The following is a 19,465-nucleotide window of genomic DNA, read 5'->3' on the forward strand; positions in this document are numbered from 1 at the left end:
TTTAGGCTGAATATAAAAGAAAACTGTAAACAATGCTATAATTCACCGCTCTATAAACAGGTGCAACTTTAAAGCATAAAATATGACAAGCTACCCTATCAAAAGGGCTTGGCTGACCTGGTGAAGGAAAACGTTGCTTGACAGCTTCTGTCAAAGGGACAGTTGAAGCTGTCATGAAAACCAGGGGCTCCAACAAGACATTGAAGTAGTAACCTGAGCATTCATGAATGCAGAGTCTTGATGAGTAGAAGGTAAATGCTGGTGTCCCACTGAGGGTTCGAGTCCACTTTCTGAAGTCAGAGGAAAGAAAGGATAACATGAGCTGGCAGATCTAGGATCCACAGGCAGATTTATTTGCTGTCTACAAACGCCGTTTTGTGTTGAGTTCTCAGCCACATTTCCCAAAGGCCATCATTCAGGTACTGGGTAGAAATGTGGTAGCTTGCTATTTTTAATATTGATTGACTCCATCTGCAGTTCGCTACTTGTTGTTTCTTGTAGCAAAGGTGTTGGTAAGTGGTTGGGTCTGTCTTCTGAATCCTGAAAAACAATATATTTCTTTGGAGGCTTTCTTCTCTTCAAATTACCATTGACAGGACTGGGCTTCTTATTACTTTTGATGGTGGCTTTTCTCTTCATTCTCTGAGTGAGGGAAGGGTAGCCTCTCCTGAAATACGAGTTGTGGTACAAGTGCAACAAAATCCCAAGCATTTTTTTTTATCTTCACATACAAAAAAAAGATAGAATTTTTTATTTTGTGAAAAAAAAATGGGAGGTACCTTGTCATAAAATGTTTTGTTGCCTGAACTCTGTCGTGCTAAGCCTTACATTTTCTCGCTCTCATAAAAAAGAACTATTGGCTTGATGCTATGTTTCCTACTTGAATCAAACTCCCATTGACGTTAATAGGAGTTTGGCTTAAGTAAAGAATATTAAGATATGTATATACTGTTGTCACCTTGTAAGAGTTGGAGGGTTTTTCTAGTTTATTTCGCTGAGTCGTCATTTTTAAACATGTAAATTAAGTTGGAGTAGCTGGCGAAGGAAAAGACCTAATGATGCATCGAAGTCCATCTTCCTGAAGCAGTGCAGGGTTTTCTATACAGTACTTTTGCTAGAGTATTTCTCAGTTCAATTTGACATGTCCCAAGCAGTTAGATGAATGCCATTTCCCAATCTCACTACAAATGCTTTGTTCCCTCAGCAATCCTATTGCTCCTAATTTTACTCTACAAATAATTGTCTGCCGTGTTTGTTATCTATGTATTGTTGTGTCTTGAAGATGGTTATGCTCTTTCTGCTCCACATACACAATCATTCCTTTTAGATTTTGGTTCTTTTAGCTTTTTAGGTCTTTACATCCTTCCTAATAAGCCTTTTCTGGCAAAGGCTGACTTGAGTTCTCTCTTTCAGATGAAACAATCAATGGGTCCATTGAGTAATTACATTTACCTTTTGATTTTTCTAGAGGAGTTTATTGTAAATACACTCCTCTTAAACATCCTTCCTTGAAGAGGCCTTTAAATCACTTGGTACTTATCGCTGTTACAGAAGATATTTGGGCTGAGATCCGCAACACCGCTTCTGCAGTAAAAAGCAGCTGTAAATTCTGCTTCAGGACACTCCTGAGATGTCCCCCGTCTGGGAATCCTTGTGCGGTGCAAAGCCAGTGACGTGGCTCCAGTGCCACACTATGTACTAGCCCCTTTTCCTTGTCAGGCACGAGGGATATAGCCAGGGAAATGGTGTGGCTTTGATCTCCCTGCACCCCAGGCTACTGAAACAGCTCTTCATGGATAATTCATAATCGTGCAGAGCCGTCTTTGTGTATCTCTGTGTTATGTTATACGACTCAATGCCTGAGACAACAAGCATTGGGAGAGAGCAGAGAGAGCTGAAAGCATGGCAGCCAAACGGCCAAGGCCTGAGGATCTGGTCCTTTATGTAAAGCAAGGAAATTATTTTAAATAGATTTTGATTTTTGTTACCAGTATTCTTCCTCTAGCTCTGTTTTTCTGTGCTTGAGAATGATGGCAAGTGATGTCTTTATGTATTTTGCTGAATCCACAAGGGTAGAGCTGTCGGATGAAGCTTTTCGTGCTATTAGTCTCAAAAATCTCCAAGACACCTGTTCTGTTCAGAATCTGTCTTTGAAAGCATGCTTCATTGATAATGATACGGTCTCCATTATCGTTCCAAATAATGGACTTGACCTCATCACTTTCCACTATCCGCCGCAGTTTTGTAGGAAATGAGAACGAAAGCAGCTCATTCTTTTCTCCTGTTGCTGCCATGCTTTTTTTGTAGCTGTGGAAATGAAGCTTTTTGAGGGAGCTGAGTTCTCCTTGCTCTGGTTCATAAGCAGGGTCTTCTAAGAAGTCTTCTAAGAAGTCCTCTTGTAATGCCTTCTGATCCAGGATTAAAGGAAACGATGAAAACCTTTTATTAGATTTTTCAGGACCAAACATTTTTTATCAGCAGAAATCAGAGCTACTGCCATTGCACATTTTTTTTTGTAATAGGAATTTAAATGATATATAGGAGCAAGTCAAACCTGGAAGTATAATGTTCAGGCACTCAGTTCAGCAGTTCTTAAAGACAGCTAAAGCCCCCATTACGACACATGTGGGAATTGTGGACCGCTGGAGCCGTGAAGCGACGTCTTGCCTATGACATACATGGCGTTTGTTATTGCAGTGATGCCATCGATTCTATAGTCGCTTGGTATTACAGCAGGATAAATTACCTACTCAGTAAAAAATAAAATGTATAGAGCCCGATGTATTACTGTTTCTTTAGATTTGTACAAATAAGGTGTTTACCCAAGGCTTGGGAGAATCCTGCCTTAAATTATACCAGCAAAATATGATCAAACAGCTTGCCAACCATCCAACTCCCCTCCTCCCACATAGACCTAACACCACAGACCAATCTGTGCCAATAGTTCTGCTTTCTGGTGTGCCCAGGGGGTCCACAAACTAGGGCTATTATGGATCTGAGGGGGAATTACTATCAGAGCCCAGGGCACTTCAGAAAGCATGCTTTACTGGCAGCTCCCTTGCATGCTGAAGGGGTTATACTTTGGTTCTTGGGCAACTGGTGCCACCTTAGTCAGGGGGGGCATGTGCCCCCCCAGTGACCAGTCAGCGATGGGGGAGGTCCTCCGTGGCCGATCTCTCCAACTGGGAAGCGGCCGCAGCACTCCCAGAAGAGGCCATGGTGCTTCCTCTGGTGCTCCCACCCCCTGGCTGGCACTCACGGGGGGGGGCACCGGCACTTGTACCTCCCCCCTGCTCGTCGCCTAAGCGGGGAGTGTGGCCTGTCAGGGGGTGCACCAGCGCTCTCAGGGGGTGCACATTGTAGTGCGCAAGTTTGTTATTACCCTGAAATAGAATAGTTTTCTGATAGCATACTGTTAGGTTTACAATAATTTGGATTATTAAGAAGTATTAGCTTTACAGCTGAATACAAGGCATGACCTGTGGCCTAGTAATGCAGCTGACCACAAGGCAGAATGATAGCTAGGCCTTTGCTTGTGTCAAGTAATCATTTTAACTGCACCAAGCATTTTCTGAGTTAAAAAGTGAATCTGTGTCTGTGCGCTAAAAAAAATCAGCTACAGCTAGAAGTAAGATAAGACAGAGAAACCATTGTTTGAGCTTACTGGTTGTGTCCTTGAGAAGTATCTTCTACTGTGTAAGGTTTTGCTAACATAATGTTACTGTTACTTAACTTTTAGCTTTTAAAAAGTGCTAGTTCAGCTTAATAGAAATATGCTGTTACAAAGATTTGTAGAGCACCGCCCCAAGTATTGCTTTTTGTTAACCATATAGTCTTGCTTTGTTGTAAGAAGTATAAAAGATCGCCTCACCCTTGAGGGGGGGCCATTTTGCCTTTTGCTGGCTTTATGGTCTTTGCTCGAGCAAATAAACAGCTGTTTTTCTTTACCCGCGTTGTCTGTTAATCAAATTACAGCTAGACAACGGACCTTAGGGAGGTTTCTCCCACCACAACATGCACCCCCTATGGATTTCCACCGCTTTGGTTGTCTCCTGTAATCCCAGATGTGGTAGCCTGGCCATGTTCAGAAGGGGAATGCATATGGGTGTGAATTATATTTTCTCAGACTAACGTTTCTCAGCCTTTTTAGACTCAAGGCACTCCTCCAAAACTTTTCAAAATTCAGCAGCACTCCATTTTAAATCTAATGCAAATATGTTATGAACTGATTAGATCATTATAATTACATTATATTCACCTCACTGCTACTGCTCCCATGGCCAGGTGGAACTGAGCCTCACACCTCCTGCAGATCAGAAAGTTGTGGTAGGAGTGTGTGCTCTTGCCACGGCCCTTGCTGGTCCAACCCTGCATGGTGTCACTCAGACACAGAGGTGCGCAGGGCATGTGGAACTACTCTGTTCATGCCTCTTCTCAGGAGTTGTGTCAGGATTAAACTGAGAAAGCTGGAGAAAATTGCACCCGTCTGCATTTACATTATGCAACTAGGTGCACCGCTTCTCAGGTCTTCTCAGTTTGGATCCAACGTGCCTCCAGAAAACAGGTGTATGCTGAGCAGCTTGATTCCACCACGGTGGCAGCCTGGAGGCAGATGCCACTGCCACCAGATAGATCTGTCCCGTGTGTGCCTCCAGAAGGCATGTTGAAACTAATGAACAATGCCTTACCTTCAAAAGCTTGTCTAACTATCCCAGCTATGCAGTTGGTCCAATAAAAGAAACCCTTGCCTTTGTTAAATGATATATTTAGCAATCTTTTTACATCTCACTAGAAGTCATCAAAAAGCCATCATACATCACTGTCAATAATCCATGTGTGCCATGGTTTATTCAGTGGTCATCTATGATAAAGTTATTTGTGCTTCAGCAGGAGATTCACTTGTTTCACCGAATAAGATAGAATAGCTGTGTCTAGCATCTCAGCATATCCATAGCATCCTCAATCGGAGGCAAGATGATCCTCTGGTCAGCACATACATTGTTTTTTTTTTCCTATAACACTTACGATGAAATCTTTCATTAGCAGAGCTGCACCACATTTAATTTCAATCTGTCTGTAATAACCTTTGAATCCTACCAGCTCACAATCCATAGTCTTTATTGCATCTTGTTCCTCAAAGGATCTCAACATGTTTGTAAAACATTATTAATTAAGTGTCACTCCCACACTGAGAGAGAGGTATCGTTAGTTTAATTTTAACTCATGCAAAAATTAAGTGGAGGAGAGAGAGACTTGCCAAAGCCACACAACAAGCCCTTGCTCGAGTTAGGTTTAGAGCCCATATGCCGATGGTCAGTATTTTACACCTAAGCTCTCTTCTGTGCTTGGAAAGGAAACTGGCTTGCAAGTAAGTGGTAACTAATCTACTATATTGCATACTCAATATCTTACTAAGGGTTTTTCTCAGGGAATTGTTTGACAAAACGATGGTAAAATATTTATATGAGGACAGCATGACTTTACTATCCAAAAAAGGCAAATGTTCAAATCTTTAACTCCTTTCAGTTTAAAGCTATTCAAAAAGCCCATTTGTGTAGCTTTGGTATAATTTAGTGTAACGTATTTCATCAATACACTTTAATGAAGGACAGAGCTAGCTGTTTGCTCTTTTTTTGGACAGTGCCGGAACCAACAGACCCATTTTCAGAGTACTATATTTAATTAAAAGGTCACAGAACAAAAGAAATGGAAAGGTAAGGGGGAGGAAGAAAAACCTGAGAAAGTTAAATGTCTGGAGACTTACATTTTTAGCAGTATCCCAAATGATACACAGTGGAAATGTGTATTAAGAGGATTTATTGCATGTGTCCCTGCAATTTTTTTTTCATACATCAAAGATCTTAGTTTAAATTTCATTTTGAGCATCTCCAGCTCCTAAGGCAGCAAAAACACTGGCAGTAATGATAACATGGGGATGTGTTGTGGTGGTGAATGACATTCCCAGGCATAGAAAGGGCAAATGGTGATGGCATAGGAAACCATGGATGAGAGAACAGCAGTAGGGCAAACTGGTAGGCATTCATTGCTGCTAAATGTGGGTGTGTGTCCTGACCACCAGACATCCCAGTTATGAGAGGTAATCTTTGCATGGGATTGGGAGTCAAGAGATGATGATAACTCAGTGCAACATTGGGACCAATATCATTGCTCTTCTCTAGGTGACAACTAGCATGTTTGTACGGATGAAGACGATGCATCTTGCCCTTCTTGACTTCACAGTTCTTAACCTTTTGGTTTTTTTAAACTTCTCCTGCTATGACCACTGGGTGATCTTTTAATTTGCTATCAGCTTCCCATTTCTGGGAAGGTCCAGGAAATAGGATGTCAAGTTTGTTTATATGAACACAGCAGCTGGTCATGGCTTCAAAGTCCATTATTTTTCTTTCTTGTGATTTTCTTCCCATCAAGGCCGCTAGGTGAGTTTTTACTTGGCAGGGGCTTGCTCTCAGTTCCTGCAAAATGGAAAACTTTTGTGAACTGTGTTGCTGGGGACAGGAAGGCAAATCAGTTGGCATGGCAGCAGTGTAACACATTGATGCACATTGCAGAGTGTGTGGTATATCCATGGCTTTTATGTCAGGGATGTTGAGCTCTTGATCTACAGTAAAACATGTCTGCAAGCAGACCTGGACAGGTTAGACAAGTGGGCAGAAAACAACAGAATGCAGTTCAACAAGGAGAAATGCAAAGTGCTGCACCTAGGGAGGAAAAATGTCCAGCACACCTACAGCCTAGGGAATGACCTGCTGGGTGGAACAGAAGTGGAAAGGGATCTTGGAGTCCTAGTGGACTCCAAGATGAACATGAGCCGGCAGTGTGACGAAGCCATCAAAAAAGCCAATGGCACTATCGTGCATCAGCAGATGCATGACGAATAGGTCCAAGGAGGTGATACTTCCCCTCTATCGGGCGCTGGTCAGACCGCAGTTGGAGTACTGCGTGCAATTCTGGGCGCCGCACTTCAAGAGGGATGCGGATAACCTGGAGAGGGTCCAGAGAAGGGCCACTCGTATGGTCAAGGGCCTGCAGACCAAGGCCTACGAGGAGAGACTGGAGAAACTGGACCTTTTCAGCCTCCGCAAGAGAAAGAGGAGAGGCAACCTTGTGGCTGCCTATAAGTTCATCACGGGGGCACAGAAGGGAATCGGTGAGTATTTATTCACCAAGGTGCCCCTGGGGGTTATAAGAAATAATGGCCACAAGCTAGCAGAGAGGAGATTTAGATTGGACATTAGGAAGAACTTCTTCACAGTTAGTGGCCAAGGTCTGGAACGGGCTCCCAAGGGAGGTGGTGCTCTCCCCTACCCTGGGGGTCTTCAAGAGGAGGTTGGATATGCATCTGGCTGGGGTCATCTAGACCCAGCACTCTTTCCTGCCTATGCAGGGGGTCGGACTCGATGATCTATTGAGGTCCCTTCCGACCCTAACATCTATGAATCTATGTGGCTTGGACCTTTCTACTCATTATCAGCAACTAAATAAAAAGGCTCCAAATACTTGATGATAAACTGTAACAGAAGAAACAAATTGTTTAAAAGTATATCAGTACCAGAATAGCTGTATTTTAATGAACATCTTTTCCAATCTCAGCATCCTTTTAAGTTCTGTTTGGTGTCTGTATATGATTCCCATTTATGTTAACGACACTTGAATCACTCTCTGTTACTTACCTTATACCTGCATTCATTATACCTTCCTGGAAACCTGGCAAATGCAGAAGCTTGAACTATCAATTTATGCATTTCTAAGCTTTTTGTTTTACAAGTTGAAGGAAAAAAAAAGTCTTTCAAATGCCAGCACAAAGTAAACAGGTGCAGCAGCATCTTCCCATATCTGTAGCCAAATATCTCGACTACCTTTGGTGTTGCTTCTAGCTTTGTCAAAAACATTCCTGAGTGTGATCATGTTCACTGCTGCTATTCAGTAGGTTGCAGGATGCTCAAATGTGCATAAAGGTGTTGCTGCTACGTAGGAATAGTGGGAATGGCAGAGAGGCAGGGACAAAAGGACTGCAGAAAGGGATCCTGGGGTGCCTGCAGGCTTTAGATTTCCAGACACCTCCACTCTTGCACAAACCAGATGTTCTGGGGAAGAGGAGAATAATGGGAGATGCCTCTTATCTTCCCAAGAAGCTTTGGGAATGGGTGAAATGCCCAATCTCCTAGTGCTCTAGGAAGCAGTACTGCAGAAAAAGAGGTAGAATGCCCCTTCTCACTCCTAAGTCGTTTGGTGAATTGGATTTTCAAAAGTATCTGGCGGCTGCTGCTAGCATTAGGCTGATGTGAGGGACTGAGAGGTGCTGGTGCTGCCCACACCTAACAAAATCCACGGAGAACATGAGGGTCTCGAGGCATCACAGGATCAGGCCCAGAAACTACATCCATTTTATTAAAAAGGAATAGAAACTTAATGAGTTTATTTTGCATACTGGAATGTCATAGCAAAACATCACCCAACAGAGGTCCCTTCTGTATCTACCAGAAATACAGCTGGATCTAGCAAACATGATCCTGACAAGAAATTCAGTTTCAGTTGATTAGTAAAAACCTTTACATACACACAGGATTTCAGAGACCATATTTTCACCTTCTCTAAAATAAATAAATTGTGTGCTGGTACCAGCATTTACTTTAGAATGACTTCATCAGACTATCCCTCATCATTTTTATTTCCCTGGAGATGATACTCATCACTCTTTAAAATTGAAATGGGGAAAACAATTTAATTTAATGGATAGAAATACCTATTTTACAGCAAAATTACAAGCCAAACTTGAAATACTGGTGAAGGACTTCAAGGCAGTACAGCAATCAGATGACTGGCAATATTTTTAATTATTTAATTTTTTTCAAACACTGTTCCTTAGCACAAATTTCTTACCTACATTTGACTGTCACATATCTATAAACCTTTCTTAGATCATGAAAGTTAAAACACCCCTGGGTACTATGCTATGATTTGTATAAGCATTCAAAACCATCACAATAGCGAGCACATAACATTGGCATTACATCACAAGAGGATCCCTTTCAAAAATATAACAGCATAAAATGAACACAATTATAATAAAGTAACCCCCGTCTTGAGCTGTATACACACACACAGCTGTGATATAAGCAGAGCTAAAGGATTTAGCATAGTAATGCTAACTGCTTGTTAGCATTACTATGACAGATGGTAGCAACAGAGTAGCACTGAGTAGCTCTTTATTGGCCTATGCAATGAGTTTGAGCATCTTACTCCAACTTGCAGGAATCCTTATGACATAGACAGTTAAGATACTGGCTGTCTTATCAAGGAGGCCAAGAATTTGCCTCAAGGACAGTCAAATTGCCCTTGTCCTTTACAAAAGAAAACTGCCTAGATTGAACCATTTTGGAAATAAGGTAGAAGACTCCTTTGAAGACCATCTCAAAGCCCTGTTTGCTGCTTTTTGAACATTTCCATTTCATTGGAAGATCCCCTCATTTTTGTTAATGTTTGTAACCATTATACCAGTAATTAATGCTGCATTCTCAGCATGAATTGTTGATATATGTGCCAGGTATTCAGCCAAGGAAAAGATCTATAGATATTTACTCCTTGAAGAGGTCTCAAATAGACCCAAACTCTGTTCTTAATTTTTTCTATAGGCTAAAACCTGCACCAAGGCTACCAATGTGTACACAGCCCACAACCATTTTTACAAGTCTATCCCCCAGCTGGTAAAAACCCATTACAGCTGCATCTTTGATTGACTTCTCATTTACCTAAGCATGGGACTCTCAGGTGAACCTCATTATTCTTGAGTTGTAATTCACATTTTGGGAAAGAAACAGGAGGAGATAGGCTTCTAGGACAGATTTACTTAGGTTTGTGCTGCAGAAAAGCTCCAGATAACTAGTCCCATTGGAAGACTAAGTGAATTATATACACACAATGATACTCAGAAAAGACACTCACAGAAATTGTAAATATAAATGCCAGCAGGCACTTGTCTATGACTGAAAACTGCTGGACATAGGACTTAACGAGCAATTGTGTGCTTATTCTTTGATTAAATTGCCTATACAATTGCAAGGTATTTCACATTCCTTAATGTCATGGTAGTTTGTCATTTCATATAAAATGTAAATATTCAAGTTGACTACAATCATCTCCTGTATGATTAAGCATGTCGACTGCCACACAGCTGCATTCATGTGCTGCCCACAGCACAAAATCTCTTCCAGCTCTAATCTGTTTTACAAGACACTGCACACCACAGAGGGATTTTGTTTTTTTAACAGGCATTGCATGCAAATGGACCAATTCTGTGCAGCTGATGCAAGTGACCCTGTTGTGGAGGACCATGGTGATTGTCTGAGAAAAGACTGATCGACTGGACCACAACTAAATTGGAAGATAGGAAGACTTAACCAAATGTCCCTGGTAAGCATTTAGGTACCAGTGATGCATATTACAAAAACCTATAATCAGCATATGAAATTTGTTTGCATTCAACAATTCCCTTTAGATCTCCCCAAATGCTGAGGAATCCTTGTTTAATGCTACAGCAGTTTAATGCACATTTGGGCTACAGACTGCGTGACCAGGACAGGGAAGTAAAACCTAGTTTCCTGCGTAACAAGGAAAAGAACCACCATTAGCATATCAAGATGGCCCTGCTAAACTCCAATAATCATTCCACTCTGCTTCTTGAAGGTTTTTAATAAATATTCCTTTAAACATAATTTAATCTCTCTCTAGTCAATTGGGGCACAAACTTCCAACATTAATTGCAATGGGCACAGGCCCCATGGTCACAATCTTTCCAAAAAACCGGAACAAAATGGCCCCTAGTTAACATCAAATATTCCAAATCGAAATACGAAGGAATTCAAGTACTGTAATACTTAACTGAAAATGTGGTTCTCCTCACCAAAGAATCCGTGAACAGCAGCATCTTTTCAAAATGACCTGAGTGAAGGTGATATCATGTGGTTAAGTCATTCCTAAATTTTTCCCCATTATGTTCTTTCCCTCTTAACAAGCACTCACCTGCTGCTCAGTGAAAATGAATGTGACCAATCTTTTCTGGTTTTGGTCTGTTGAATTTATAGTTCCCTTCTCTTGGATCTGATTTAGGCGTGCTCTCAGAGACCGTACCAGACTCTGTAGTAATAATACATGCTTAGCATGAAGTTTATAGTCTTATGATAGTTAACATGAATCACTTGAAAATGTGGGTCATCCAACAGAGCATGTGTTACAAATCTGCTATTGCAAAATAATGAGTTATTACACTGTGAGAAGGAAGGGTATCATGTGGCTGAGGTCTAGCTTAAATCCTCAGGTCAAAGCCTTGGTCTCTGAATGAAGCCTTAGTGAATGATCTTATCACAGATCATTGCCTCAGTAACAAGGTGAAGGAAACTTTCTTCCATATAGCATGTACACATCTCACGCACCCACACTCACACAGCCCTTCATATAACAACACCTCCTTAACAGAAGAGAGATATAGCCCTCCTGAGCTTCGTTGAACATACCCCTTCTCCCCACTAGCAAGAGGTGAGGGATGAGCATACAAAGCATCTTTAGAAAGACCGTTACCCACTGTTATGCTCTCTTCCTTAAAAATCCAAGCTTGCTAATTATTAGAAATCCCTAAAGCAGACCAATAACTTTTGGTTAAATAGTTCCTGGTTGATAAAATACAAAATAAATTTGGAATTACATTAGATAAACAAGATAGGAGAAATGGAGAAGATTTATTCTTCAGGTAATTGCACTGCAGATTTTTCAGACTTTATTCCCCTGGAATATGAAATGTTAAAATCATTGCTTTAGCGGTGATATCCTGTATAATCAGTAGGCTTGGGTCCAGTCCCTTTGCCAGGAGGTGCATTATTAGATGTGCAGTTGCAGTTAGGGCAGTGATGGTATGATGGAGCACGGTGATGAGAAGATCTTGACATTGGAAGAGCGGAGGCTGCTGCAATCATGGGCATTGAGAACCATGGGTTACAAAATGGTAGCAAACTAGCCCAGTGAGCCTGCATCGCTGATAAATCTGGATATGTGGTTGGGAAACCAGGAGGCCCTCTAAAAGGTCCAAAAGGACTGTTTGGGACAGGAGGTATGACATGATATAAAGAAGTAGCAGATGTGGTTGCAGTGGAATCCATATCCTGGCTGCTGGTTTGGCTATGGCTGTTGTGTTGCAATAAATGGAACGGAGCCAACTGATTTAACTTATCACCGTCTTCTGATGTAGCATGTTCGGACGGCCTCAGTGAAGCTGCAGCTGAAGAAGTGAATCCACTTTTGAGTTGGGTAGTTGCTCTGACAAGTCCTTTATTTGATGTAGACTTCCTTAACACAGGTACCTGCATGGCTTCCTTTGGAGCAGGTGCAAGCAAGTCATTCTCCTCCATGGCAGCACTTCCCAAGGCGGACATAACATCTGGACTTGTTCCCTCGTTCCTAAAGCAGGTCTCATTGAACTCTTGATCCAATGAAAAAGCAACTGCTGGTGTATTTCTAATGCCAACTCTTCTCTTGCACCTTACCAACAGATTTGGAAAGCCTCTCTTAAAATTTGGGTTATGGTAGAACTGTAACTAGATAAAAGCAAGGAGAAAGATTTAATTACCGCCCTGCAAGGAAGTAAGGAAAACACAAGTCAATCGCATTATGAGATAGACAATAATATTACAAAGGACACTGGCATGGTTTTTAGATCCTACATGAAGGCTGCATAAAAGATTGTACAAAACAATTGGAAGTAGAACTCAAAAGTGAAAGTTCCCTAACTTTAAAACACTCCAAGGACTAAATTCAACGTTGCAGACAAAACCAGAAAACCTGGATTATAGAAGCCAAATAAAATGCAAAGTGGAAAAGGTAAAAGGTATTTTAAAAAACACTCAGTTGTACTGAATTTAAGGATTATTAGGAACATAAAAGAACCTTTAATGTAATATTCCTTTTACAGGTCTAACTTCAAGACTATTTTAACTATAAACATCGAAGTGCACTAGGAGTGAAAATCCCATTAATTTTCAGTGATTAACATATGAAAGTCATTTTTCCTTAAGAAACTTTTTGGCCACATACATTTCCCAGGGCACAAGAAAGCAAAAGCAGTTAGATCTGGTAATAAGTGGAAGTAAGAATGAAGCGAGAGGATATTTTTGTTGCCATGGCTTAAGGAAGAGCAAAAGCAAACTAAAAGATCATTTTTGTGTTAAAGTGAATAACAGTCATTAATTTGAGAACTCTGATACAGAATAATTTGTGAAATGAATGATGGATAAAATCAGAGCGTCCATCACATCCGCATCCTTGATTCTTTGCATCACGATGATTAACTTAGAACAAAGCCTTTTATTTTGACATGCAAAACCCATTTGATTATTTTAGAAGCAAGGGACATCTGTGGCTTGGACAAACTATATTCATACTTTACCTTGCTTAAGGCAGAAGCTGCTTTTTCTTCTGCTAGAAATTCAGCAAGTGATGCAGACCTTTGAAAATCTTGCCGCATTTTGCTAAATCCATAGAGATTAAGCTGACGAATGAAACTTTTCATGCAATCAGTTTCAAAAATTCGCAAAGGTCCTCTCCTTTCTAGCACCTCCTTTTTAAAGAGCTCTTCATCAATCACAACACAATTTCCACCATGATCCCACCAAATTGATTTAAACTGATCACTCTCAACAATTTTCCAGAGTTTGTTTGGAAAGGTGAGGGATAAAAAATCATTATCTTCAGTGGGGCCGTCGTCACAGACATTAAGACGCTGTCTTTTTATCCATGGCCCATCATTCAAAGCTTGAAAAGTATTTTCTTCTAATATAGACCTCAAAGGAGAGTCACCAGCTGCGGTTTTAATGCACAGTGGAGTGGCAGAAGAAACAGAGATTGCGGAATTGACCTTTTCATCCTGAGCCAAAACATATGCAGTTTCTGCTATAGAAAAGTCCATTTCAAATCCTCCCTTCTCGCTTAGACTACTTTTTTCCATAGTATCAGTTCAGCTTCATGCTGCTAGACAGCAAGTATATAAAAGTGATGCTAGCTGTCAATGAACTTCAAAGAAAAGTTCTAGAACATCATAATGATAACAACATGTATGGCTGTGACATCATAAAACAATGACAGTTTCCTAGCAAAATGAGCCGATAATGGCCAGACAAGTTATTAAATGCATAGTGCTTTTAGATCTACAAGTCTTTGTTTCAGTGCAGCTGAAACATGAAGTAATAGGACAGCGTTTGGCATTTAGTCATCCTCCAGAAGCAGTCACTCTATAACAGGAAGGAAAAAAGCTTGCAGTGCTGCTGCTGTTGGAAACAAAGGTAGAAGTTCAATTGCCAAGTCTTTAGAATCACCCACCAGTGCCTTTTACGCTAATCGGATGCTGACTCCAAGAAATTAAGGATTTCACTCACATTTAAACAATCCGATGCGACACTTTGCAAGTTCCTGTAAAACAGCGGCCAAAACCACCCCCCCAGGGCTCTCTGGCAGGAGCAGATTTTTGCTCCTTAACAAGTTGGTCTGTGTAAAATGCTGGGGACTGTTAGGGAGAGGCACAGCTTGATGGTAGAACTACATCTCAGCACTTCTCCCAGCGAAAGCAAAAGGCATGGATGCTGCCTACTGCATCATGGACTTCTGATCCATTCTCTCTCCTGGGGAATGAAGTAATTCAGTCTGCTTTTCACTCCTCCAGTCTGTTGCTCTGCTCCTGTGGAGTAGAAGCAGGAGCTGCTTTCATTGCAGCTTCTTCTCAAAGTAGAAAGTGTTCGAGAAAAATAAGTGGTGCCTCATCACAAGTCGCAGGTAGGATGAGAGTAGAATAGTTTGTATAGTATGGGGCCTAGGCAGTGCCTTACAACCCCATTTAGATAATAGGAAAAGAGAATCATATTGAACTGGTTACTTCCATATTCCCCTCCTCCCACCCCAAATAAACCCAACAAAAACCAAAAACGAAACCCCAACAAAAACAAAAAACCAAACAAAATCCCCATAATGAAGAAAGAAAGAAAAAAAAAAACCATTCAGGGATAAGTCACTACTCCCCCACAGGGCATAAAACAGTTTTGGCAACTTGGCACGGATATATTTACGACAGCTAACCCAATGGGTGTGGGTATAACCAACAAATGCTGAATGCTTAAACAAAGTATAGTTTGGCACAAAATGCAGAAGAAAATATTTTATTGAACAGCTGAAGGGGAGAATGATGAAAAAATGTGCTGCTTAACAGTAAAATTTGAATACAGAACTAGAAAAGCAACACAATGTTAACATTTACCCCCAAGCCAGTGCAAAAGTTCTGGTTATTTACATAATAATTTACATTACTAACTCAAAATAACATAAGCTGTTACACATTTCTATATAAAACAAAAGCCTTCAAGTCTTGTGTAAGAAGTGCCACACTCCTGTGCCTGTGGTGTTAGATAGTGATCTTGTCTGAATATGTAATGAAAGGTAAAGACATGCTAATAATGTTCTACTGCATGCCTACTGTACGTCAACAGAAATGAAGCCAAGTGTACATTTAAGACTTGAAAGACAATCTTCTGTATTAGCATATGCAGTTCATACAGGCTTTTTAAAAAAATATTTTTACATAATATTTATACTGTACAGAACTAGACTTTGAACCAAATATATTACAAAGCTAAAGTGTTTATATAAATACTATACAGGCAGGTTTGTAACCAATCCAATAAAAAGGTTCACAATTTAGACAATCACCTATCTTCATGGATTAAAAAAACAAAACAACAACACATTCAAAACCCACCATAACACTGGGAACCCAATGTTTAGAAGCCTTAAATGAGGGTAGGAAAGTCTGAATGCGACTTACGAGAGATCAGACCACGGAATTACAAGTTTTCAATGCCCATTTTGCTACATTTGCTTTCCCCATTTCTGAATTGGGGGTTGTATCTTCAGTAATGACTTCATAGGTGCATTTTTAGACAAAGATTGTTTCCTTCTGTTAACCTTACTGCAATTACTGTTCCCATTTTGATTAACTTCCACGAGATTTTGAGCAAACATGAAAAGCTTTCAAAACAATATTTAAAAAAAATCTTCAATCGCTTTAGTACAAGCTACTAATCCACAAATATCTATCCTTAAAAGAAATTCAAACAAGGCATGAGATGAAATATGTTTGGCTGCTGATTCCCAGTTCCAGTTTCATGGGGGTGGTATCAATTCACCTTTGAAATGACCTTAATCTGGCATGTCAATGTTTATCTTGGGAGGTGGAATAACGTATTTCCCAGGACTCTGGGTGATGACCACTCCAGTCTTTTTCCGAAACATTGGTGCAATTTTTGGAGGCTCTGGAACAGGTGTTTCTTCTGCTTCCTCATTATCTTCATGATGCAGATCATAAGAAATATTTCCATACTCTCTTAAGAATGGGAAAATTTCAAGCAGGAATTGACAGAAGTCTTTGCGAATTCCAAACCACCCTGAAAAGTTGTAAGAGGTTTAGATTTCACTCCTGAAGGATAGCAAATTTTTTATCAAATAATACCATTAAGCAATCTCTTCTTTTAATTAAGCTCTCATTAAATTATATTTAAATATTCATACAGAATGCTTTCCTATAAATAAATAACAATAAGCGCTGCTTTACAAAAGGTTGCTTACATGATATAGTATGTATAATGCATAGTACTGCAAATTCAAGTTGTATTATTAGCTTGCAGCCATAGTACCATGAAGCAAGATCCCATCAGATAATATAGGTTATAAAGGGTCAGGCTAGATCAGTATGTGGAGTGAGAGGGAGCCAAAAAGGCATAGCTGTTCAGCATTTAAGGTGCACTTAGATCAGAGGTGGAAATATACTGCTACGTTAAATCTCACAACATAGACAACAATAGCAGCACACATGCAATAGCACAGGTTTCAGCCCAGGTTGGCAAAACAGGTACTGATGGTCTTCAAAAGACTTAAGCTAGCAACAACAGTGAATGCTGAAAGCAGAGTCTAGTATCTTCACTGTTAATGTAGCTACCAGAGGTATATCCACCTCATCTACAATCACATATTTTAATGCACAGGTATACAACATTTTAAATTGTTCAAGTAACTGGTGTTGGTTAGCCAATGCATGACACTCTTCCATGAACTAATAATGCCAAAACCTAGTGTGAGGCAATGCTTCCACTGAAGCCTCCCCTCCTTTATATTAAGCTAAAATCCTGCCTGCTGGCTATTGGAGACCCTATGTTATTCTTGAAGGGTGATATCACATATGGTGTTCAGCGGCCATATTTCAAGGATGCATTTAACTTAAACCTATTGGAACTATCTGGGTTGAATGGTACAGTATCATGTCATATTCGTTCACCTTCATTAGGCGCTGCAGAACATGAATGTGCAGCAACAGCATACAGCCTTATTAAAGAGTCAGATACTGCTGCACTTTAATCAGCAGGAAGGTAGTTAGCCATGTTAGGTTGAAACCAAGGAAGACAGAGCAGTGTGGCACGAAAGAAACTAACTGGTTCAGTCTCCATAGCACCACCCTGCCTTAAGTTCTGGTGACTTCAATCAATGTTGCAGCTGCCCCCAAATACACCATCAGGTTGTTGCACGCTTCAAGGTTTTCATGTGTAAAGCCTAATAAGGCCTGCTTCATACACATTGGAAGACACCATGAAGCTAAGATATTCCTTGTAGTGGAGCTAAATTGGGTTTAACCATCAATGATAGTGAAAAGATCATTTAAGCACTGAAAATTTCTTAGTGCTATTTCTTCTGCAGTTGCAGCAAAGACATGTCCTGTATGACAGCTGAACATGAAAGCTGCCTGCAATCTAAAAACAACTATTAATGTATTCACGGCTAGGCAGAATTTTACTATAATAAAACACTGCATTTGGTTCCTTTCAACATGAAAGAGCCCACAGTGTTCATAGTCTATAAACACATAGTACAAATAAATGCTGCAAAATACCTCCAACACAAGTGCAAGGCATACCACCTTACACTCCACTGAAAGGCCCCTACATAAAATCCCTACTGCAAAATTTTCAGAATAGAGTACTTAAAACTGTTTTAAACATTCTACCTTTTTTCTAGTCCTTTTTCTTTCTAGAAGTATTTGTATAACAAGTATTTTTACTGAGCCTTTCCAGAAATGCACTACATTCTGATGTTCAACATTTGAGGATAGTATAAGCTTTTAAAAATCTAATACTGCATATTTTTGGATACTTACAGTGATTTCCTCCTTTCTGTCCAAAGGTTGTTGCCATTAATGTTATCAAAGACAGCCAAAGTGGGACAAATATGGGTATAAATGAAAATGCATTATGTCCATCCAGTCTGTGCACAAGTAAAATCTAATGGGAAAAGAGTGATATCAATTTGATTGCAATACAAACATAATCTTAAACTCCGAGTCTCAATTTACTCAGTTAGTTTGTACAAGTAGACCGTTGCACCTATGCAGAGCTCCTCTCATCTCAGACCTTTAACACAATTTATCTGTTAAGTACACTTCTACAAGTACATTATTCATAGCCTAGATATGAAATAGAAGATCTTTCCAATGCCTGTGTGAATTATGATGTCTTTTTACCTAACAAAAATCCATATTTCTTAAAATCTCTCTCTCCCTCTATAAAGTTAAAAAGCATCTTTAATTACATAAAAAAATGGGCAAATGTAGGAAACTGATTAATAAAGCAACTTCAATTTCTCACTGTAATTCAAACATAGGAGATAAAATATTTGCCTACTTCAAACGTGAGTAATGGAACAACGATTGTCATCCAACTGATTGCCATCGTTATGTGCGTTCGCCTTTGCTCAGCAATCACATCCATTGACCGCAAGAACAGGACAGACCAAACAATGTAATAGAGCACGACCAGACATAGAAACGACATCAAGATCCACAGAGGAACGCAGACAACCTGTAAGAGAAAGAAGGTCTGAACTATTTTTCCTCCTGGGTAAATTATTGTATTAGTTTGGGGGCAATTTTTAGCAAGACTGCCAAGTGGATTCAAGCAATTTGTTGCAGGTCTGCAATACTTTGCCTTTAATATTACTTCTTTAATAAGAAAGCTTCATGAACCATGCACCATACTAAGTACTGTATCACATTTCTTTGTTTAGCAGATAAGCTTCTTAAAACCGATCTAGACTGGATCTTTAACAAAATTAGCTGAAACAATTTAAAATCACTTCAAACTAATTCCGTTTCAACAAAAAGGGACTAGACACTATGAATGGGGGCTCTCTGCAAGATCCCTTTGCTAAACAAGGTTCTTAATCCTTTTCAGGTTCATTCTTGAGTCTAGGTCCAGAGCAAGAAGGGCACGTGGCCATACTACCACATTAACTTTGACATCTATTCACACTAAGTCCACATATAAAAAATAGATTTTGTATCCTTTAGGGCCATTTTGAAGTTTCAGACTTC

The 19,465-nt window shown here is 40.1% G+C and overlaps 2 protein-coding genes and 1 long non-coding RNA gene across 5 annotated transcripts in view; 1 reads left to right on the plus strand and 2 right to left on the minus strand.

Annotated features, from left to right (window-relative positions):
• On the plus strand, positions 1-18,846 carry LOC109284418 (uncharacterized). Of its 2 annotated transcripts, none has more exons than XR_002091870.2 (3): positions 1-419; positions 10,290-10,431; positions 18,757-18,846. It is a non-coding gene; the product is annotated as an uncharacterized LOC109284418 (long non-coding RNA). The 2 variants fall into 2 exon arrangements; XR_002091871.2 differs by having other exon boundaries at positions 1-251.
• LOC102571880 (heat shock transcription factor, Y-linked) lies at positions 10,426-14,102 on the minus strand. The gene is made up of 2 exons (XM_006269690.3): positions 13,454-14,102; positions 10,426-12,605 (listed from the first exon to the last, which is right to left on the minus strand). The coding sequence occupies exons 1-2, from the start codon at positions 14,009-14,011 to the stop codon at positions 11,829-11,831; spliced, it is 1,335 nt and encodes a 444-aa protein (XP_006269752.2). The 5' UTR covers positions 14,012-14,102; the 3' UTR covers positions 10,426-11,828.
• Positions 15,197-19,465, minus strand: part of TMEM185A (transmembrane protein 185A) — a 15,324-nt gene continuing 11,055 nt past the window's right edge. For both annotated transcript variants that reach the window (XM_006269689.4, XM_019492778.2), the window contains exons 5-7: positions 18,777-18,953; positions 18,254-18,377; positions 15,197-16,493 (exon numbers count right to left, since the gene is read on the minus strand). In XM_006269689.4, the coding sequence (XP_006269751.1) occupies positions 16,249-16,493; positions 18,254-18,377; positions 18,777-18,953 (546 nt within the window). In that variant the 3' untranslated portion in view covers positions 15,197-16,248. The remainder of the gene's footprint in view (positions 16,494-18,253; positions 18,378-18,776; positions 18,954-19,465) is intronic.

Source organism: Alligator mississippiensis, chromosome 8 (genome assembly GCF_030867095.1).
Source record: "Alligator mississippiensis isolate rAllMis1 chromosome 8, rAllMis1, whole genome shotgun sequence".
Classification (NCBI taxonomy): domain Eukaryota; kingdom Metazoa; phylum Chordata; order Crocodylia; family Alligatoridae; genus Alligator; species Alligator mississippiensis.